Source organism: Littorina saxatilis, linkage group LG16, assembly GCF_037325665.1.
Source record: "Littorina saxatilis isolate snail1 linkage group LG16, US_GU_Lsax_2.0, whole genome shotgun sequence".
In the NCBI taxonomy this organism is placed as follows: domain Eukaryota; kingdom Metazoa; phylum Mollusca; class Gastropoda; order Littorinimorpha; family Littorinidae; genus Littorina; species Littorina saxatilis.
In genome coordinates, this window is record NC_090260.1 from 8,814,397 (window position 1) to 8,834,266 (window position 19,870).

The 19,870-nt window shown below is 44.8% G+C and overlaps 1 protein-coding gene across 1 annotated transcript in view; it reads right to left on the reverse strand.

Moving 5' to 3' along the window:
- Nucleotides 1–19,659, reverse strand: part of LOC138950337 (uncharacterized) — a 42,091-nt gene extending 22,432 nt beyond the window's left edge. Inside the window, exons 1-4 of the mRNA XM_070322089.1 lie at nt 19,454–19,659; nt 16,135–16,230; nt 13,684–13,782; nt 12,002–12,137 (exon numbers count right to left, since the gene is read on the reverse strand). Of these exons, the coding sequence (XP_070178190.1) occupies nt 12,002–12,137; nt 13,684–13,782; nt 16,135–16,230; nt 19,454–19,631 (509 nt within the window). The 5' untranslated portion in view covers nt 19,632–19,659. The remainder of the gene's footprint in view (nt 1–12,001; nt 12,138–13,683; nt 13,783–16,134; nt 16,231–19,453) is intronic.
- Nucleotides 19,660–19,870: the final 211 nt, after the last annotated feature.

Consider the following 19,870-nt stretch of genomic DNA (forward strand, 5'->3'; position numbering starts at 1 on the left):
CAAAGCAGATCTGATAGCAGACTACATTATAGAAAACAAGTTAGACGCCCTGTTCATCACCGAGACGTGGCTGCGACCTGGTGATGACCCCAAGATCAAGCAGCTGACCCCCGCAGGGTACAAGACAGTCTCCTTCCCCCGCCCGGCTGGGCGTGGTGGAGGCATCGCCGTCGTCTACAAGGACCACATGCATGCTGCAGCGTCCTTCTCGGACAGCCTCCCCTTCCCCCACACCACCTTCGAAGCTGTGGAGATGACGGTCGCCACCACCACCACCCTCACCTTCCTGTGTATATATCGCCCTCCCCCTAACACCAAGAACAAGCTGAAGGACTCTACTTTCTTCGACGAGTTCTCCCAGGCCCTCGACCACTACAACGTGACGTCCCATAGCGCCATCGTCCTCGGTGACTTTAACATCCACTGGGACTGCCCTGCCAACGCTGACACCAAGCGGGCCCGTGCGCTGTTGGACAGCTACAGTGTGGACCAGGTCGTTCCTTTTCCCTCCCACTCCCGTGGCCACATCCTGGATTGGATTGTCACTCGACCCTCGGACAATCTGGTCTCCAGCCTCGTCGCCAACGACCATCTTGTCTCCGACCACACCGCCATCAACTTCCTCGTCAACATCACCAAGCCAGCACAGAAGCGGAAGATGGTCACACGTCGCAAGCTACGAGACATTGAGACAGATGCTTTTGGAGACGAAGCTGCCCTGCTGCTTGCCCAGCGAGACCCGTCCACTGACCCCGCCCATTTCTTCAGCTTGACTCTGCGCCAGCTCCTCGACAAACACGCCCCGCCATCTCTATGCGCAGTCTCTGAGCGACAGCCGGCTCTCTGGTTCTCTGAGGACATCACAGCCGCCAAGATCGAGAGACGGCGAGCGGAGCGTGCATGGCGACACTCTGGCCTGGAGGTTCATAAGCAGATTCTCAGGGATGCGGTGCGTCGAGTCACGCAAGCCATCACTGCTGCCAAGATCGAGCACTTCCACGACTGCATCGTCAACGCCTCATCATCCAGGGAGCTGTTCTCCATCATGTCCTCTCTCCTGGGCTCCTCCCCCGCTGCCCCCTTACCCACTGCTCACCCACCACAGGATATCCCGGAGTTATTCTCGGAGTTCTTCAAGGACAAGATTGACAAGCTTCGGAAAACACTCGATCAGCAGCCCTTCGTCCCGTCCCCACCCTCCCCTTCCTTCTCCGGCTCCCCCCTCACGTGCTTTCAGCCTGTCACTCAAAACCACGTCAAGCGACTCATCACCAAGACGGCCATCAAGACCTGCGAGCTAGATCCCCTGCCAGGCTTCCTCTTCACCAAGTGTCTGGACAAGCTCCTGCCGTCTATCACAGATATCATCAACATATCCCTGGCCACAGGCGTCGTTCCCGACTGCTTCAAGTCTGCCGTTGTCCGCCCACTCATCAAAAAGCCCGGCCTTGACGTCAACGAGTTGAAGAACTACCGTCCTGTGTCCAACCTGCCCTTCCTCTCCAAGCTTCTGGAGCGTATCATCCTGGAGCAGTTGAGCGCCCACCTGTCTCGGAACTCGCTGATGCCAGTGTACCAGTCAGCGTACCGCCCTCACCACAGCACCGAGACGGCGCTCCTGCGAATCACCACGGACCTCCTGAACGCAACAGATAGCGGTCTCGTCTCTGCCCTTGTGCTGCTGGACCTTTCCGCGGCCTTCGACACGATCGACCACCAGCTACTCGTCGATCGCCTCAGTTCCACGTTCGGCATTCACGACACCGCCCTCTCTTGGTTTAGGAACTACCTCCAGAACCGCTCTCAGACTGTCACCACTGATTCGTTCTCTTCTCAGCCTGTCCCTGTCCGCTTCGGCGTCCCACAAGGATCTGTCCTCGGCCCTGTCCTTTTCACCCTGTACACCCAACCCCTCTCCCTGGTCATCGAACGCCACGGCCTAAACTACAACTCCTTTGCCGATGACACGCAGCTCCAGAACAGCGCCAAGCCGGAGGACGTTGACGATCTCCTTGGATCCATCTCCAGTTGTTTCACTGACATCAAGAACTGGATGACTGAGAACAAGCTGAAGCTGAACAGTGAGAAGACGGAGGCCCTTCTCGTTGGAACACGACATAAGATTGCTTCCCTCACTGTGACCGACCTCCAGCTGGACGACGCGACTGTTCCATTCTCCCCTGCTGTCAAGAGCCTTGGCGTCTTTCTCGACTCCACTCTCTCCATGCAGACACACATCTCCTTCATCATCAAGACCTGCTTTTTCCACCTACGACGCATCGCCTCCATCCGTCGCTACCTCACCCACGACGCCTGTGTCAAGCTGGTTGTCTCCCTCATCTTCAGTCGTCTGGACTACTGCAACTCCCTTCTGGCTGGCCTCCCCGCCTCATCCATTCATGGCCTACAACGAGTCCAGAACGCCGCTGCCAGGCTGACGTTGAGGAAGACGAAGCGAGACCACATCACCCCCCTACTTCGCTCCTTGCACTGGCTCCCTGTCAACACCCGAATCTCCTACAAACTGTCCACTCTGGTCTACAAGTGTCTCAACGACTCTGCTCCCGAGTACCTTCAATCCTCCCTGGACCTGTACACCCAGCCCTCCGACCGTCCCCTTCGTTCTGCTGCTGACCCTCTCCGCCTCCACATCCCTCGCTCGAAACTCGCATCTGCTGGTCAGCGTGCATTTCCCTCCGCGGGCCCCTCCGTCTGGAACTCCCTGCCGCTTGAGCTTCGCCAGAGCCCCTCTCTTGACGCGTTCAAGAGTAGGTTGAAGACTCAGTTCTTCCCGTAGCTGGCTGCGACTTTCATGCTCGACGTGATGTGCTGTGCCCCAAAAGACATTCTTGTGCTGTGCTCCGTGAGAGGTGTTTTCTTTGTGCTTAATATTATTTTGTTTGACCTAGCTATTGATGTGTACATTGTTGTTAAACAGTTGTTTGTTTACCAGGGTATGCTAGTGTGTGATAGGGTTCGTGTCCGTCTGAAGATGTTAGTTTCTTTGTTAGTCCTGTGTTGACAACTCTTCGACAAGCCCTTAGAACTGTACCCACGGAATACGCGCTAAGCTTCATATTGATTGATTGATTGATGACGTCATGATGCATTAATTGACGTCAAAGACTTTCGACCGTGACGTATTCTTCTTACGCGAGCTTTATCCATAGACTTGGAAACTACGGAATTTCTACCCGTCCAAAGCGGCCTTGGGTGGCGTTTGCTCAAAAAATGGGGGCGCCAATTTTACCCACCGTATTTTTGTTAGTATGGTCCCAATTTTTGGTGAACTTCCATCTCCAACTGTGGCCCATTTTCGGGCACAAAGAATCCTTCTTTATCATGTATTATTCGGTATGCACATTTCTCAAATCGATTACAGTATAGCGTTCACGGAATACCTCCAGCTTCGCTGGGATAAGATGTGCATGGTGCCAAAAGAAAAATGTCCATGTTTATGTAAATTGAAAATGGACATTAAAGTGTTCTTGTCTTATCTTAGACAACTAGATACTCTTATCTTATCTTATCTTATCTTATCTTATCTTATCTTATCTTATCTTATCTTATCTTATCTTATCTTATCTTATCTTATCTTATCTTATCTTATCTTATCTTATCTTATCTTATCTTATCTTATCTTATCTTATCTTATCTTATCTTATCTTATCTTATCTTATCTTATCTTATCTTATCTTATCTTATCTTATCTTATCTTATCTTATCTTATCTTATCTTATCTTCTCTTCTCTTCTCTTCTCTTCTCTTCTCTTCTCTTCTCTTCTCGTCTCGTCTCGTCTCGTTACGTCTCGTCTCGTCTCGTCTCGTTTCGTCTCGTGTCGTCTCGTCTCGTTTCGTCTCGTCTACAGCGGGCGCGGCCAATGGAGAACTCGGTTTAGTTTCTGTGGCAAGCTTATTAAGTTTTGTTTTAAGGTTCTTGCTAAAAATCATCAGAAAAAGTTGTTGTTATCCTTAAAAGTGAAATGTGAATGAATTATGGGTCAAAATGAACGTTTTTGTGTGACTTTTTAAACAATAAAAAAATGTAGTTTTGTGGACCTATTCATCTTCCAGAAAAATAAAGATAGAACTTTAAAGTATGTTTTATTTTACTCAAACAAGGTCCCTAAATGCAGCAGCAGAGCGACTTCTTCAAATGTATTAACATATTTTATGTGTTGGTCGATATCCTATGAGCCGAACATATTAAATTTCAGAAAAAATCCAAGTTTTTGTACTTTGACAGAATTTCTAACATCATTCCTTGGTAAATCTTAAAATGTCTCTCTGTTACTGGACAAAAACACCATTTTTGGAGAAATTACAAAAAAGAGCAAGAAGATTGGAAATTTAATCTAAAAGATGAATATGTCCCAATGACTGCGCTGATGCTCAAAAAACGATTCTGAGAAAGCAGCGTCAACAGTTTTCAAAATGGTGTCAAATGTTAATAAAACATTTTGAAAATGATCGCTTTTTTTGCAAAAACGAGGTTGACGATGCCAAAATACTTCGCACAATGATTCTATTGTGTTCAAAGTACCCAAAATGCTTTTTTTGGACGAAACGTTCGTGCAATCTCTTGCCTTAAGGTAAAACATGGATAATACGATGAATAGTAGCTGAGCTGAGAAAAATTTAGCTGTAGATGACTGTCTAAACAAATAAAAATGAAAGTGCTCTCTGCGAAGAAGCTCTTTGAAGAGTCAGCTGTTTTATCCCCGAGTACGCAGTAGGAGGGTCCTGCAGACTTTAATTGTGTGTCTGTGTATCTGTGTGTCTGTTCGTCTCGACTTAACAGCTTATTGCTGGGAAACTACTGGGCGCAGTTCGTTCAAAAGTTGATACACTAACTTGATAATAGGTCCGATTGATCGTATTAAAACTTCATAATGTTACCTGGGACCTAAATGCGAAATAATCTACAAAAACGACTCTTAACGGTGGGAGTTTTGGCGGTGGGAGGCTGTTTGGCAAAACGAACAGCCAGTCACTGAACTAAAGGGGGGAGTTTAACACTGGGCGGCCTGAGCCGAACACGTCACACAGTGACGAGAAAAGCATGATTTGCAAGCCAGCCAACGGGTGGGGATTTGGTCTCGGCAAAGAAACTACATTGCAGTGTTTGGTCTCGGTGAGACTGAAAGAGAGAGAGCGACAGATACACACAGTGATTCAAGGCGCACAACTCTAGTAAAGTTGTCGTAGCACGTCCGCCTATGGCCAAAGTGATCCGGGTTCGATTCCCGGCATGGGCGGTCTATTTTTTTTTTTTAAATTCTTGTTTACTATTGTTTATTATGAACGTTTTAATGTTTTATTTCACTCTAATAATTTTTTTAATTGTGTAAAATAAATAAAATTTTTTATTTTATTTTTTTAATCCAAGTGACCCGGGTTCGATTCCCGGCATGGGCGGTCTATTTTTTTATTTTTTTAATTCTTGTTTACTATTGTTTATTATGAACGTTTAAATGTTTTATTTTACTCTAATGATTTGTGTAAAATAAATGAATTGGTTTTTTTGTTTTTTTAAATCCACGTGCACAAGACAAAAACTTTCATACTGGGGGAGCGAGCCAGTCTGAAGAGTACTCGGGTCCAGCGCCAGCGTTTTTTATGTACTCAAATTTGGCTGTTGAGTTAACATGATTGGTCACCGCTATATGCATACTGATGTTTAGGGAAGGTCTTTCAAGCAACACCCTTGACCGATCTCAGATGTTGAAACGTTTACACGGGAAAGACTGTGACTTTAAGCGGCCTTGAATGCTACACACGGTGCGTGAATACACGTGTAGGAGAAAGACTGTGACTTTAAGCGGCCTTGAATGCTACAAACGGTGCGTGAATACACGTGTAGGAGAAAGACTGTGACTTTAAGCGGCCTTGAATGCTACAAACGGTGCGTGAATACACGTGTACGAGAAAGACTGTGACTTTAAGCGGCCTTGAATGACACAAACGGTGCGTGAATACACGTGTACAAGAAAGACTGTGCCTTTAAGCGGCCTTGAATGCTACACACGGTGCGTGAATACACGTGTACGAGAAAGACTGTGCCTTTAAGCGGCCTTGAATGCTACAAACGGTGCGTGAATACACGTGTACGAGAAAGACTGTGCCTTTAAGCAGCCTTGAATGCTACACACGGTGCGTGAATACACGTGTACGAGAAAGACTGTGACTTTAAGCGGCCTTGAATGCTACAAACGGTGCGTGAATACACGTGTACGAGAAAGACTGTGACTTTAAGCGGCCTTGAATGCTACACACGGTGCGTGAATACACGTGTAGGAGAAAGACTGTGACTAAGCGGCCTTGAATGCTACAAACGGTGCGTGAATACACGTGTACGAGAAAGACTGTGACTTTAAGCGGCCTTGAATGCTACAAACGGTGCGTGAATACACGTGTACGAGAAAGACTGTGCCTTTAAGCGGCCTTGAATGCTACACACGGTGCGTGAATACACGTGTACGAGAAAGACTGTGCCTTTAAGCGGCCTTGAATGCTACAAACGGTGCGTGAATACACGTGTACGAGAAAGACTGTGCCTTTAAGCCGCCTTGAATGCTACACACGGTGCGTGAATACACGTGTACGAGAAAGACTGTGACTTTAAGCGGCCTTGAATGCTACAAACGGTGCGTGAATACACGTGTACGAGAAAGACTGTGCCTTTAAGCGGCCTTGAATGCCACACACGGTGCGTGAATACACGTGTACGAGAAAGACTGTGCCTTTAAGCGGCCTTGAATGCTACAAACGGTGCGTGAATACACGTGTACGAGAAAGACTGTGACTTTAAGCGGCCTTGAATGCTACAAACGGTGCGTGAATACACGTGTACGAGAAAGACTGTGACTTTAAGCGGCCTTGAATACTACACACGGTGCGTGAATACACGTGTACGAGAAAGACTGTGCCTTTAAGCGGCCTTGAATGCTACAATCGGTGCGTGAATACACGTGTACGAGAAAGACTGTGCCTTTAAGCGGCCTTGAATGCTACAAACGGTGCGTGAATACACGTGTACGAGAAAGACTGTGACTTTAAGCGGCCTTGAATGCTACAAACGGTGCGTGAATACACGTGTACGAGAAAGACTGTGACTTTAAGCGGCCTTGAATGCTACACACGGTGCGTGAATACACGTGTACGATAAAGACTGTGCCTTTAAGCGGCCTTGAATGCTACAAACGGTGCGTGAATAGACGTGTACGAGAAAGACTGTGACTTTAAGCGGCCTTGAATGCTACACACGGTGCGTGAATACACGTGTACGAGAAAGACTGTGCCTTTAAGCGGCCTTGAATGCTACACATGGTGCGTGAATACACGTGTACGAGAAAGACTGTGCCTTTAAGCGGCCTTGAATGCTACAAACGGTGCGTGAATACACGTGTACGAGAAAGACTGTGCCTTTAAGCGGCCTTGAATGCTACACACGGTGCGTGAATACACGTGTACAAGAAAGACTGTGCCTTTAAGCGGCCTTGAATGCTACAAACGGTACGTGAATACACGTGTACGAGAAAGACTGTGCCTTTAAGCGGCCTTGAATGCTACACACGGTGCGTGAATACACGTGTACGAGAAAGACTGTGCCTTTAAGCGGCCTTGAATGCTACAAACGGTGCGTGATTACACGTTGTACGAGAAAGACTGTGCCTTTAAGCGGCCTTGAATGCTACACACGGTGCGTGAACACACGTGTACGAGAAAGACTGTGACTTTAAGCGGCCTTGAATGCTACAAACGGTGCGTGAATACACGTGTACGAGAAAGACTGTGCCTTTAAGCGGCCTTGAATGCTACAAACGGTGCGTGAATACACGTGTACGAGAAAGACTGTGCCTTTAAGCGGCCTTGAATGCTACACACGGTGCGTGAATACACGTGTACGAGAAAGACTGTGACTTTAAGCGGCCTTGAATGCTACAAACGGTGCGTGAATACACGTGTACGAGAAAGACTGTGCCTTTAAGCGGCCTTGAATGCTACACACGGTGCGTGAATACACGTGTACGAGAAAGACTGTAACTTAAAGCGGCCTTGAATGCTACAAACGGTGCGTGAATACCCGTGTACGAGAAAGACTGTGACTTTAAGCGGCCTTGAATGCTACAAACGGTGCGTGAATACACGTGTACGAGAAAGACTGTGCCTTTAAGCGGCCTTGAATGCTACACACGGTGCGTGAATACACGTGTACGAGAAAGACTGTGACTTTAAGCGGCCTTGAATGCTACACATGGTGCGTGAATACACGTGTACGAGAAAGACTGTGACTTTAAGCGGCCTTGAATGCTACACACGGTGCGTGAATACACGTGTACGAGAAAGACTGTGCCTTTAAGCGGCCTTGAATGCTACACACGGTGCGTAAATACACGTGTACGAGAAAGACTGTGACTTTAAGCGGCCTTGAATGCTACACACGGTGCGTGAATACACGTGTACGAGAAAGACTGTGCCTTTAAGCGGCCTTGAATGCTACACACGGTGCGTGAAAACACGTGTACGAGAAAGACTGTGCCTTTAAGCGGCCTTGAATGCTACAAACGGTTTGTAAATACACGTGTACGAGAAAGACTGTGCCTTTAAGCGGCCTTGAATGCTACAAACGGTGCCTAAATACACGTGTACGAGAAAGACTGTGACTTTAAGCGGCCTTGAATGCTACAAACGGTGCGTGAATACACGTGTACGAGAAAGACTGTGCCTTTAAGCGGCCTTGAATGCCACACACGGTGCGTGAATACACGTGTACGAGAAAGACTGTGCCTTTAAGCGGCCTTGAATGCTACAAACGGTGCGTGAATACACGTGTACGAGAAAGACTGTGACTTTAAGCGGCCTTGAATGCTACAAACGGTGCGTGAATACACGTGTACGAGAAAGACTGTGCCTTTAAGCGGCCTTGAATGCTACAAACGGTGCGTGAATACACGTGTACGAGAAAGACTGTGACTTTAAGCGGCCTTGAATGCTACAATCGGTGCGTGAATACACGTGTACGAGAAAGACTGTGCCTTTAAGCGGCCTTGAATGCTACAAACGGTGCGTGAATACACGTGTACGAGAAAGACTGTGACTTTAAGCGGCCTTGAATGCTACAAACGGTGCGTGAATACACGTGTACGAGAAAGACTGTGACTTTAAGCGGCCTTGAATGCTACACACGGTGCGTGAATACACGTGTACGAGAAAGACTGTGCCTTTAAGCGGCCTTGAATGCTACAAACGGTGCGTGAATAGACGTGTACGAGAAAGACTGTGACTTTAAGCGGCCTTGAATGCTACACACGGTGCGTGAATACACGTGTACGAGAAAGACTGTGCCTTTAAGCGGCCTTGAATGCTACACATGGTGCGTGAATACACGTGTACGAGAAAGACTGTGCCTTTAAGCGGCCTTGAATGCTACAAACGGTGCGTGAATACACGTGTACGAGAAAGACTGTGCCTTTAAGCGGCCTTGAATGCTACACACGGTGCGTGAATACACGTGTACGAGAAAGACTGTGCCTTTAAGCGGCCTTGAATGCTACAAACGGTACGTGAATACACGTGTACGAGAAAGACTGTGCCTTTAAGCGGCCTTGAATGCTACACACGGTGCGTGAATACACGTGTACGAGAAAGACTGTGCCTTTAAGCGGCCTTGAATGCTACAAACGGTGCGTGATTACACGTTGTACGAGAAAGACTGTGCCTTTAAGCGGCCTTGAATGCTACACACGGTGCGTGAATACACGTGTACGAGAAAGACTGTGACTTTAAGCGGCCTTGAATGCTACAAACGGTGCGTGAATACACGTGTACGAGAAAGACTGTGCCTTTAAGCGGCCTTGAATGCTACAAACGGTGCGTGAATACACGTGTACGAGAAAGACTGTGCCTTTAAGCGGCCTTGAATGCTACACACGGTGCGTGAATACACGTGTACGAGAAAGACTGTGACTTTAAGCGGCCTTGAATGCTACAAACGGTGCGTGAATACACGTGTACGAGAAAGACTGTGCCTTTAAGCGGCCTTGAATGCTACACACGGTGCGTGAATACACGTGTACGAGAAAGACTGTAACTTAAAGCGGCCTTGAATGCTACACACGGTGCGTGAATACCCGTGTACGAGAAAGACTGTGACTTTAAGCGGCCTTGAATGCTACAAACGGTGCGTGAATACACGTGTACGAGAAAGACTGTGCCTTTAAGCGGCCTTGAATGCTACACACGGTGCGTGAATACACGTGTACGAGAAAGACTGTGACTTTAAGCGGCCTTGAATGCTACACATGGTGCGTGAATACACGTGTACGAGAAAGACTGTGACTTTAAGCGGCCTTGAATGCTACACACGGTGCGTGAATACACGTGCACGAGAAAGACTGTGCCTTTAAGCGGCCTTGAATGCTACACACGGTGCGTGAATACACGTGTACGAGAAAGACTGTGACTTTAAGCGGCCTTGAATGCTACACACGGTGCGTGAATACACGTGTACGAGAAAGACTGTGCCTTTAAGCGGCCTTGAATGCTACACACGGTGCGTGAAAACACGTGTACGAGAAAGACTGTGCCTTTAAGCGGCCTTGAATGCTACAAACGGTTTGTAAATACACGTGTACGAGAAAGACTGTGCCTTTAAGCGGCCTTGAATGCTACAAACGGTGCGTGAATACACGTGTACGAGAAAGACTGTGACTTTAAGCGGCCTTGAATGCTACAAACGGTGCGTGAATACATGTGTACGAGAAAGACTGTGACTTTAAGCGGCCTTGAATGCTACACACGGTGCGTGAATACACGTGTACGAGAAAGACTGTGACTTTAAGCGGCCTTGAATGCTACACACGGTGCGTGAATACTCGTGTACGAGAAAGACTGTGCCTTTAAGCGGCCTTGAATGCTACACACGGTGCGTGAACACACGTGTACGAGAAAGACTGTGACTTTAAGCGGCCTTGAATGCTACAAACGGTGCGTGAATACACGTGTACGAAAAAGACTGTTCCTTTAAGCGGCCTTGAATGCTACAAACGGTGCGTGAATACACGTGTACGAGAAAGACTGTACCTTTAAGCGGCCTTGAATGCTACACACGGTGCGTGAATACACGTGTACGAGAAAGACTGTGACTTTAAGCGGCCTTGAATGCTACACACGGTGTGTGAATACACGTGTACGAGAAAGACTGTGCCTTTAAGCGGCCTTGAATGCTACACACGGTGCGTGAATACACGTGTACGAGAAAGACTGTGCCTTTAAGCGGCCTTGAATGCTACACACGGTGCGTGAATACACGTGTACGAGAAAGACTGTGACTTTAAGCGGCCTTGAATGCTACACACGGTGCGTGAATACACGTGTACGAGAAAGAACGTGCCTTTAAGCGGCCTTGAATGCTACACACGGTGCGTGAATACACGTGTACGAGAAAGACTGTGACTTTAAGCGGCCTTGAATGCTACACACGGTGCGTGAATACACGTGTACGATAAAGACTGTGACTTTAAGAGGCCTTGAATGCTACACACGGTGCGTGAATACACGTGTACGAAAAAGACTGTGCCTTTAAGCGGCCTTGAATGCTACAAACGGTGCGTGAATACACGTGTACGAGAAAGACTGTGACTTTAAGCGGCCTTGAATGCTACACACGGTGCGTGAATACACGTGTACGAGAAAGACTGTGCCTTTAAGCGGCCTTGAATGCTACACACGGTGCGTGATTACACGTGTACGAGAAAGACTGTGACTTTAAGCGGCCTTGAATGCTACACACGGTGCGTGAATACACGTGTACGAAAAAGACTGTGCCTTTAAGCGGCCTTGAATGCTACACACGGTGCGTGAATACACGTGTACGATAAAGACTGTGACTTTAAGCGGCCTTGAATGCTACACACGGTGCGTGAATACACGTGTACGATAAAGACTGTGACTTTAAGCGACCTTGAACGCTATGTGATATTCTCACACGTGTACATACACGCTCTCCAACCAGTGAGTTGCAATCATGCACAAGATGACATCATATGTGCCATCGGGGACGCACTGCTGGTAGAAATTGATGTTGGTTGCCATGGGATACACGTTGCAGAATTTGGACATGTAACTGGATTCATCTGAAAGTACGGTATAAACAATGGCAAAAGCATGAATAATATGTGTATGAAACGCGGTGTTGAACATATGAATTAATATTCATACTAGTTTTAACGTTTTTTTGTTCTTGATTTAGTTTTATACACGGTACTATTCTTTATTTATTTATGTATCTGGTTTTTTTTTGTTCTTGTTCTTTTACTTGTTATTTTCCTCCTTCTCCTTCATCATCTTCTTCTTCTTCTTCTGCGTTCTTCTTCTTCTTCTTCTGCGTTCGTGGGCTGAACGAGTGGAGTTTTACGTGTATGGCCGTTTTTACCCCGCCATTTCGGCAGCCATACGCCGCTTTCGGAGGAAGCATGCTGGGTATTTTCGTGTTTCTATAACCCATCGAACTCTGGCATGGATTACAGGATCTTTTCCGTGCGCACTTGGTCTTGTGCTTGCGTGTACACATGAAGGGGTATAAGGCACTAGCAGGTCTGCACATAAGTTAACCTGGGAGGACGGAAAAATCTCCACCTTAACTCACCAGGCGCGGCCGGGATTCGAACCCTCGACCTTCCGCTTTGGAGGCCGGCGTTTTACCACCAAGCCATTGCGCCCGTTTTTATACGTTCGTGTAGACACCAGTGGGATTTAAAAAAAAATGTTTTTATAGGATATTGGAACGTTTAGTTAATGATAAAACAAAACGTTACATTTTCTTTTTCTTTTTCCGTCTTTTTTATGATCATTTTTTTGAAATTTACAATATATATATATATATATATATATATATGAACATCCCATAAAACATCCATAAGGTTCACAATCATGGAATACAAATTAACTTCACACATACAAATCAATACACACAGACATAGAGGGGTGGGATATGGAGAGGGTGGGGGGGGGGGGGGTATAGGAGGGTTAGGACAGGGATAAACTGTAGTATATACTGCCAATATCTAGTCTCAAAACATAATTGATCTTTGCTATGGGTAATAGGAATAAAAACAAGTTGCTAAATCTTCGTAAAACATCAATGAAAAAAGTGTTTATATAAACACCAATCTCTTGCAAATGTACCATAGTAATTATTTACACCAGAATTATACTTGTCAATCAAACATCTTTGTTTCACAATGTTCACAAAAACAAAGTGTTGGGGCAATCTTACTCAATGTGGCTCTAAATATACATTGTTTAGCTGTTAATAAACATATCCAAAACAACATCAGAGGGCTTTTAAAAGTATGACCGTTTTTACCCGCCATTCAGGTAGTCATACACCTATTGCAGGGATGCATATTGAGAATGTTCCTTTTTTTAAAACCCAACAAACTCTGTCATAGATGACAGGGCTGTGTGTGTGTGTACTTGGACTTGTACTTGCGGGTAGACACGAAGACGGAATAGACTGGTAGGTCTACATCTTAGTTCACCTTTCATATCGGAAAGAAAATCACCAGGACCGACCATGATTCCAACCTCCAACCTTCCTAACAAAGGACGACGTCATGAACACCACGCTACGCGCCAGACAGTTTGCATTGCCAAAACAGGCGTAGAAAAATGAAATACCTGACAGGCGACGGAAGAGGCTGTTGAAGTCGTTCTTCTCCTGGTCTTCGTAGATAATCTGAATGGGCAGCGTGTCTCCGTGTTTCTCTCGCAGGTGTCCTGATACAAGTAATATATCACACATGAACACAGAAATACACAGACAATAAATATATCACACATGAACACAGAGATACACAGACAATAAATATATCACACATGTACACAGAGATACACAGACAATAAATATATCAAACATGAACACAGAGATACACAGGCAATAAATATATCACACATGACCACAGAGATACACAGACAATACATGTATCACACATCGTACACAGAGATGCACAGACAATGGGCCTTTGAAATCAGATATTCATCAGTGAATAATCAAAACAGTTATTCATAAGTGAATGAATGAATCAGTAACTTATCAACAGATAAACAAAATCTGTTACTCATCAGTAAATGAACGAATTTAGTTTCTTATCAGTAAATGAAAGAAATCAGTTTCTCCTTTGTTGATAAACAAAATACGTACCTCGTTAGTAAATGAACAAAATCAGTAACTCGTCAGTGAAGGAACGAAACCAGTTACTCATCAGACATTTAAAGACATCAGTAACTCGTCAATGGATAAACGAGATGAGTTAACACTAGAGAAAAGGAAGGAAGGAAATGAGGTAATGCTACAGTAAAGGAAGGAAGGAAATGAGTTAATGCTACAATAAAGGAAGGAAGGAAATGAGTTAATGCTACAGTAAAGGAAGGAAGGAAACGAGCTAACGCTACTGTAGAGGAAGGAAAGAAACGAGTTCATGCTACAGTAAAAGAAGGAAATGAGTTAACGCTACTGTAGAGGAAGGAAGGAAATGAGTTAATGCTACAGTAAAGGAAGGAAGGAAACGAGCTAACGCTACTGTAGAGGAAGCAAAGAAACGAGTTAATGCTACAGTAAAGGAAGGAAATGAGTTAACGCTACTGTAGAGGAAGGAAGGAAATGAGTTAATGCTACAGGAAAGTAAGTAAGGAAATCAGTTAACGCTACAGGAAAGGCAGGAAGGAAGGAAATGAGTTAATGCTACAAGAAAGGAAGGAAGGAAATGAGTTAATGCTACAGTAGAGGAAGGAAGGAAATGAATTAACGCTACAGTAAAGGAAGGAAGGAAACGAGTTAATGCTACAGTAAAGGAAGGAAGGAAATTAGTTAATGCTACAGGAAAGGAAGGAAGGAAACGAGTTAATGCTACAGTAAAGGAAGGAAGGAAATTAGTTAATGCTACAGGAAAGGAAGGAAGGAAATGAGTTAACGCTACAGTAAAGGAAGGAAGGAAATGAGTTAATGCTACAGGAAAGGAAGGAAGGAAATGAGTTAACGCTACAGTAAAGGAAGGAAGGAAATGAGTTAACACTACAGTAAAGGAAGGAAGGAAATGAGTTAATGCTACAGTAAAGGAAGGAATGAAATGAGTTAACGCTACAGGAAAGGAAGGAAGGAAATGAGTTAACGCTACAGTAAAGGAAGGAAGGAAACGAGTTAATGCTACAGGAAAGGAAGGAAGCAAATTAGTTAAGGCTACAGGAAAGGAAGGAAGGAAACGAGTTAACACTACAGTAAAGGAAGGAAGGAAATGAGTTAATGCTACAGTAAAAGAAGAAAGGAAATGAGTTAACGCTACAGTAAAGGAAGGAAGGAAATGAGTTAACGCTACAGTAAAGGAAGGAAGGAAATGAGTTAATGCTACAGGAAAGGAAGGAAGGAAATGAGTTAACGCTACAGTAAAGGAAGGAAGGAAATGAGTTAATGCTACAGTAAAGGAAGGAAGGAAATGAGTTAATGCTACAGTAAAGGAAGGAAGGAAATGAGTTAACGCTACAGTAAAGAAAGGAAGGAAATGAGTTAACACTACAGTAAAGGAAGGAAGGAAACGAGTTAACGCTACAGTAAAGGAAGGAAGGAAATGAGTTAATGCTACAGGAAAGGAAGGAAGGAAATGAGTTAACGCTACAGTAAAGGAAGGAAGGTAACGAGTTAATGCTACAGGAAAGGAAGGAAGGAAACAAGTTAACTCTACAGTAAAGGAAGGAAGGAAACGAGTTAACGCTACAGGAAAGGAAGGAAGGAAATGAGTTAACGCTACAGTAAAGGAAGGAAAGAAATGATTTAACGCCACAGGAAAGGAAGGAAGGAAACGAGTTAATGCTACAGTAAAGGAACAAAGAAAACGAGTTAATGCTACAGGAAAGGAAGGAAGGAAACGAGTTAATGCTACAGTAAAGGAAGGAAGGAAACGAGTTAACGCTGCAGTAAAGGAAGGAAGGAAATTAGTTAATGCTACAGGAAAGGAAGGAAGGAAACGAGTTAATGCGACAGGGAAGGAAGGAAGGAAACGAGTTAATGCTACAGGAAAGGAAGGAAGGAAATGAGTGAACGCTACAGAAATGGAATGCATGAAATGAGTGACCTACCGATAACGCTGGTGAAGAGTGACATGGAGCTGGCACCATCGTTGGTTCCGTAGTCACCTACAGTAAACACGTGTCCCTTCTTCACCGGCACGGCGTCTGCACACACGGAACACTTGTAGCGTCAACATCAACACGTCCAGTCACATGTCCTTGCTTCGACTTCATTCAAGTTTTCATGCTGTTCAGCATTAAGTCAGGAACATCAAAACATGCAGTCATATTGCTTAGCCTTGACCCTAATGCTGAAGCATGAAAATGTTCAGTCATATGTCCTAGCCTTGACCCTAATGCTGAAGCATGAAAATGTTCAGTCCTATTTCCTAGCCTTGACCCTAATGCTGGAGCATGAAAATGTTCAGTCATATTTCCTAACCTTGACGTAATTCCAGAACATCAAAACGTTCAGTCATATTTCATAGCCTTGACCCAAAGCAAGAACATCAACCCATTCAGTCAAATTCCATAGCCTTGCATGACTTAATGCAACAACATCAACATATTCATCAGATGTCACTGCCGTTAAGGGGTTACTAAAGTGTACCGGTTTGTGTCTCATTACCCGCTTAAACGACTTTAAAAAAACTGCCCATTATACCTTCTGAGTTGATTGACACCTACACCGCTCAGCATGCCATAGTGTCTATGTTAGTCAAGGTATGTGGACAAAACTGACTGTTTTTGATGCAGATGTAATTGTTTTTTCTAATGACATGCAAAATATGTTTCGTTGCAGTTGTTCTGATGTTGTTCCGATGTTAACACGGGCACCTTTTATTTGAGGAATTTGATTTCGGGGGGGGGGGGGGGGTGTCTGTGTTGTAGGTTCCACTGTATAGACACTACCTCGTGTAAAGTCAATCTCTTGTCTGAATAAGGTAGGGGAATGAATGGCCTTTTTAGTTGTTTGTTTGTTCGTTCATGGGCTGAAACTCCCACGGCTTTTACGTGTATGATCGTTTTTACCCCGCCATTTAGGCAGCCATACGCCGCTTTCGGAGGAAGCATGCTGGGTATTTTCGTGTTTCTATAACCCACCGAACTCTGACATGGATTACAGGATCTTTTTCGTGCGCACTTGGTCTTGTGCTTGCGTGTACACACGGGGGTGTTCGGACACCGAGGAGAGTCTGCACACAAAGTTGACCCTGAGAAATAAATCTCTCGTCGAAAGTGGGGATGAACTCACGCTGACAGCGGCCAACTGGATACAAATCCAGCGCGCTACCGACTGAGCTACATCCCCGCCCGGCCTTTTTAGTCATATGATTGGTTTTACAATCAACAGCCTCATCACAAAGACCTCAAACCCATCTGCCTAGTTTTTTTTTATATGACGGGTAGTATAGAAAGTGCTTGAAAGCTCATGTCTTTAAAAATAAGAAAAAATCAAATAATTGTTAAAATATCTTGATCTTAAAAAAGTTAAAAATCGTGTCACTGTAGTGTAAAACAAAGACTCCTTTATATCCCCGAGTACGCTAGTACTTGGGCTCAGCAGACTTTAATTGTGTGTCTGTCTGTCTGTCTGTCTGTCTCGACTTAACAACGTATTGCTGGGAAACTACTGGGCGCAGTTCGTTCAAAAGTTGATACACTAACTTGATAATAGGTCCGATTGATCGTATTAAAACTTCATAATGTTACCTGGGACCTAAATGCGAAATAAACCACAAAAACGACTTGGCGGTGGGAGGAATTGGCGGTGGGAGGAAGTTCGCCTAACGCGTCACACAGTGACGAGAAATAATATAGCGTCATGAAAAGCATGCGTATCGCATGCGAGACGATTTGCAAAATAGAACAGCCAGCCAGCGTGTGGCCACCAGGCTTTGTGCGTTGTGTGTTTGAATAATTTGATTTTTTGTGTACCCCATTTTCTACCAAGCGTTGGTTGCTCGGTCGCGACTGCGGTGGTTTAGAGGTTGCGATTTTGTGTTTTGATTCTTTTCATATCAATTTGTATTTTTTCTTATGGTTTCCTTTGTTTACATATGTTTCCGTCTTGTACCTTCACTTTACATTAAAGAATTTGGTAAAACTACCTGGGGCGTGATAAATGCAAGAATCCGCAAGCCAGGACAGTAAAAGAACTTCGTGGGCCACCAGTTCACCAGTTATGAAGAGGGTCGGCAGTATATTTTTCACTGTGATCAAATAAAAGAGAAAGGCCAGTCACCACGCACATCCTCGGCTCGCATGCAATGTATTTATATAGCAAAGGGAATGCCTGTAATTCACACAGAGCAATCACTTGGTCTTAAACGTGCACAAGACAAAAACTTTCATACTGGGGGAGCGAGCCAGTCTGAAGAGTACTCGGGTCCAGCGCGAGCGTTTTTACATTTAGTCAAGTTTTGACTAAATGTTTTAACGTAGAGGGGGGAATCGAGACGAGGGTCGTGGTGTATGTGCGTGTGTGTGTGTGTGTGTGTGTGTGTGTGTGTGTGTGTGTGTGTGTGTGTGTGTGTGTGTGTCTGTGTGTGTGTCTGTGTGTGTGTCTGTGTGTGTGTGTAGAGCGATTCAGACTAAACTACTGGACCGATCTTTATGAAATTTGACATGAGAGTTCCTGAGTATGATATCCCCAGACGTTTTTTTCATTTTTTTTTATAAAATTAATGTCTTTGATGATGTCATATCCGGCTTTTTGTGAAAATTGAGGCCGCACTGTCACTCTCTCATTTTGCAACCAAATTTGTTGAAATTTTGGTCAAGTAATCTTCGACGAAGCCCGGACTTCCGTATTGCATTTCAGTTTGGTGGCTTAAAAATTAATTATTGACTTTGAAATCTGAAAATTGTAAAAAAAATATTATTTTTATAAAACGATCCAAATTTACGTTCATCGTATTTTTCATCATTTTCTGATTCCAAAAACATATAAATATGTTATATTTGGATTAAAAACAAGCTCTGAAAATTAAAAATATAAAAATTATTATCAAAATTAAAATTTTCGAAATCAATTTAAAAACACTTTCATCTTATTCCTTGTCAGTTCCTGATTCCAAAAATATATAGATATGATATGTTTGGATTAAAAACACGCTCAGAAAGAGAAAACGAAGAGAGGTACAGAAAAGCGTGCTATCCTTATCAGCGCAACTACTACCCCGCTCTTCTTGTCAATTTCACTGCCTTTGCCAAGAGCGGTGGACTGACGATGCTACGAGTATACGGTCTTGCTGAAAAATTGCATTGCGTTCAGTTTCCATCTGTGAGTTCGAATGCTACTTGACTAAATGTTGTATTTTCGCCTTACGCGTAAATGAAAGGCACACAAACGCTCTTTGCTGGTGAACTTGAGTTGTTTACTGACCAATAAAAGACAGGATGAAAGGTTTTGAAGATTCCATCAGAAGGTTGGTTCGTTTTCCCAGCGTGTTGCCATAGTGACCGCAGCCCGGCTCCCAAAAGGGCAGGTGGCTGTGTTTGTCAAGGGTGGGAGTCTCGCGAGACGCCTGATCTGACGTAAGCTGTTCGCCTTTTGACGTCATAGTTGTGATGATGTCAGCTCAAACTTGGTCAGAACTGGAGAGAAAAAAATGAAACGGAGTGAGATTAAAAGGTGAAGGTGGATGTTCAAAACGTGTTAATGGGGAAATCTGTGTGTGTGTGTGTGTGTGTGTGTGTGTGTGTGTGTGTGCGTGTCTGTGTGTGTGTGTGTGTGTGTGTATATGTGTATGTGTGTGTGTGTGTATGTGTGTGTGTGTGTGTGCGTGTATGTGTGTGTGTG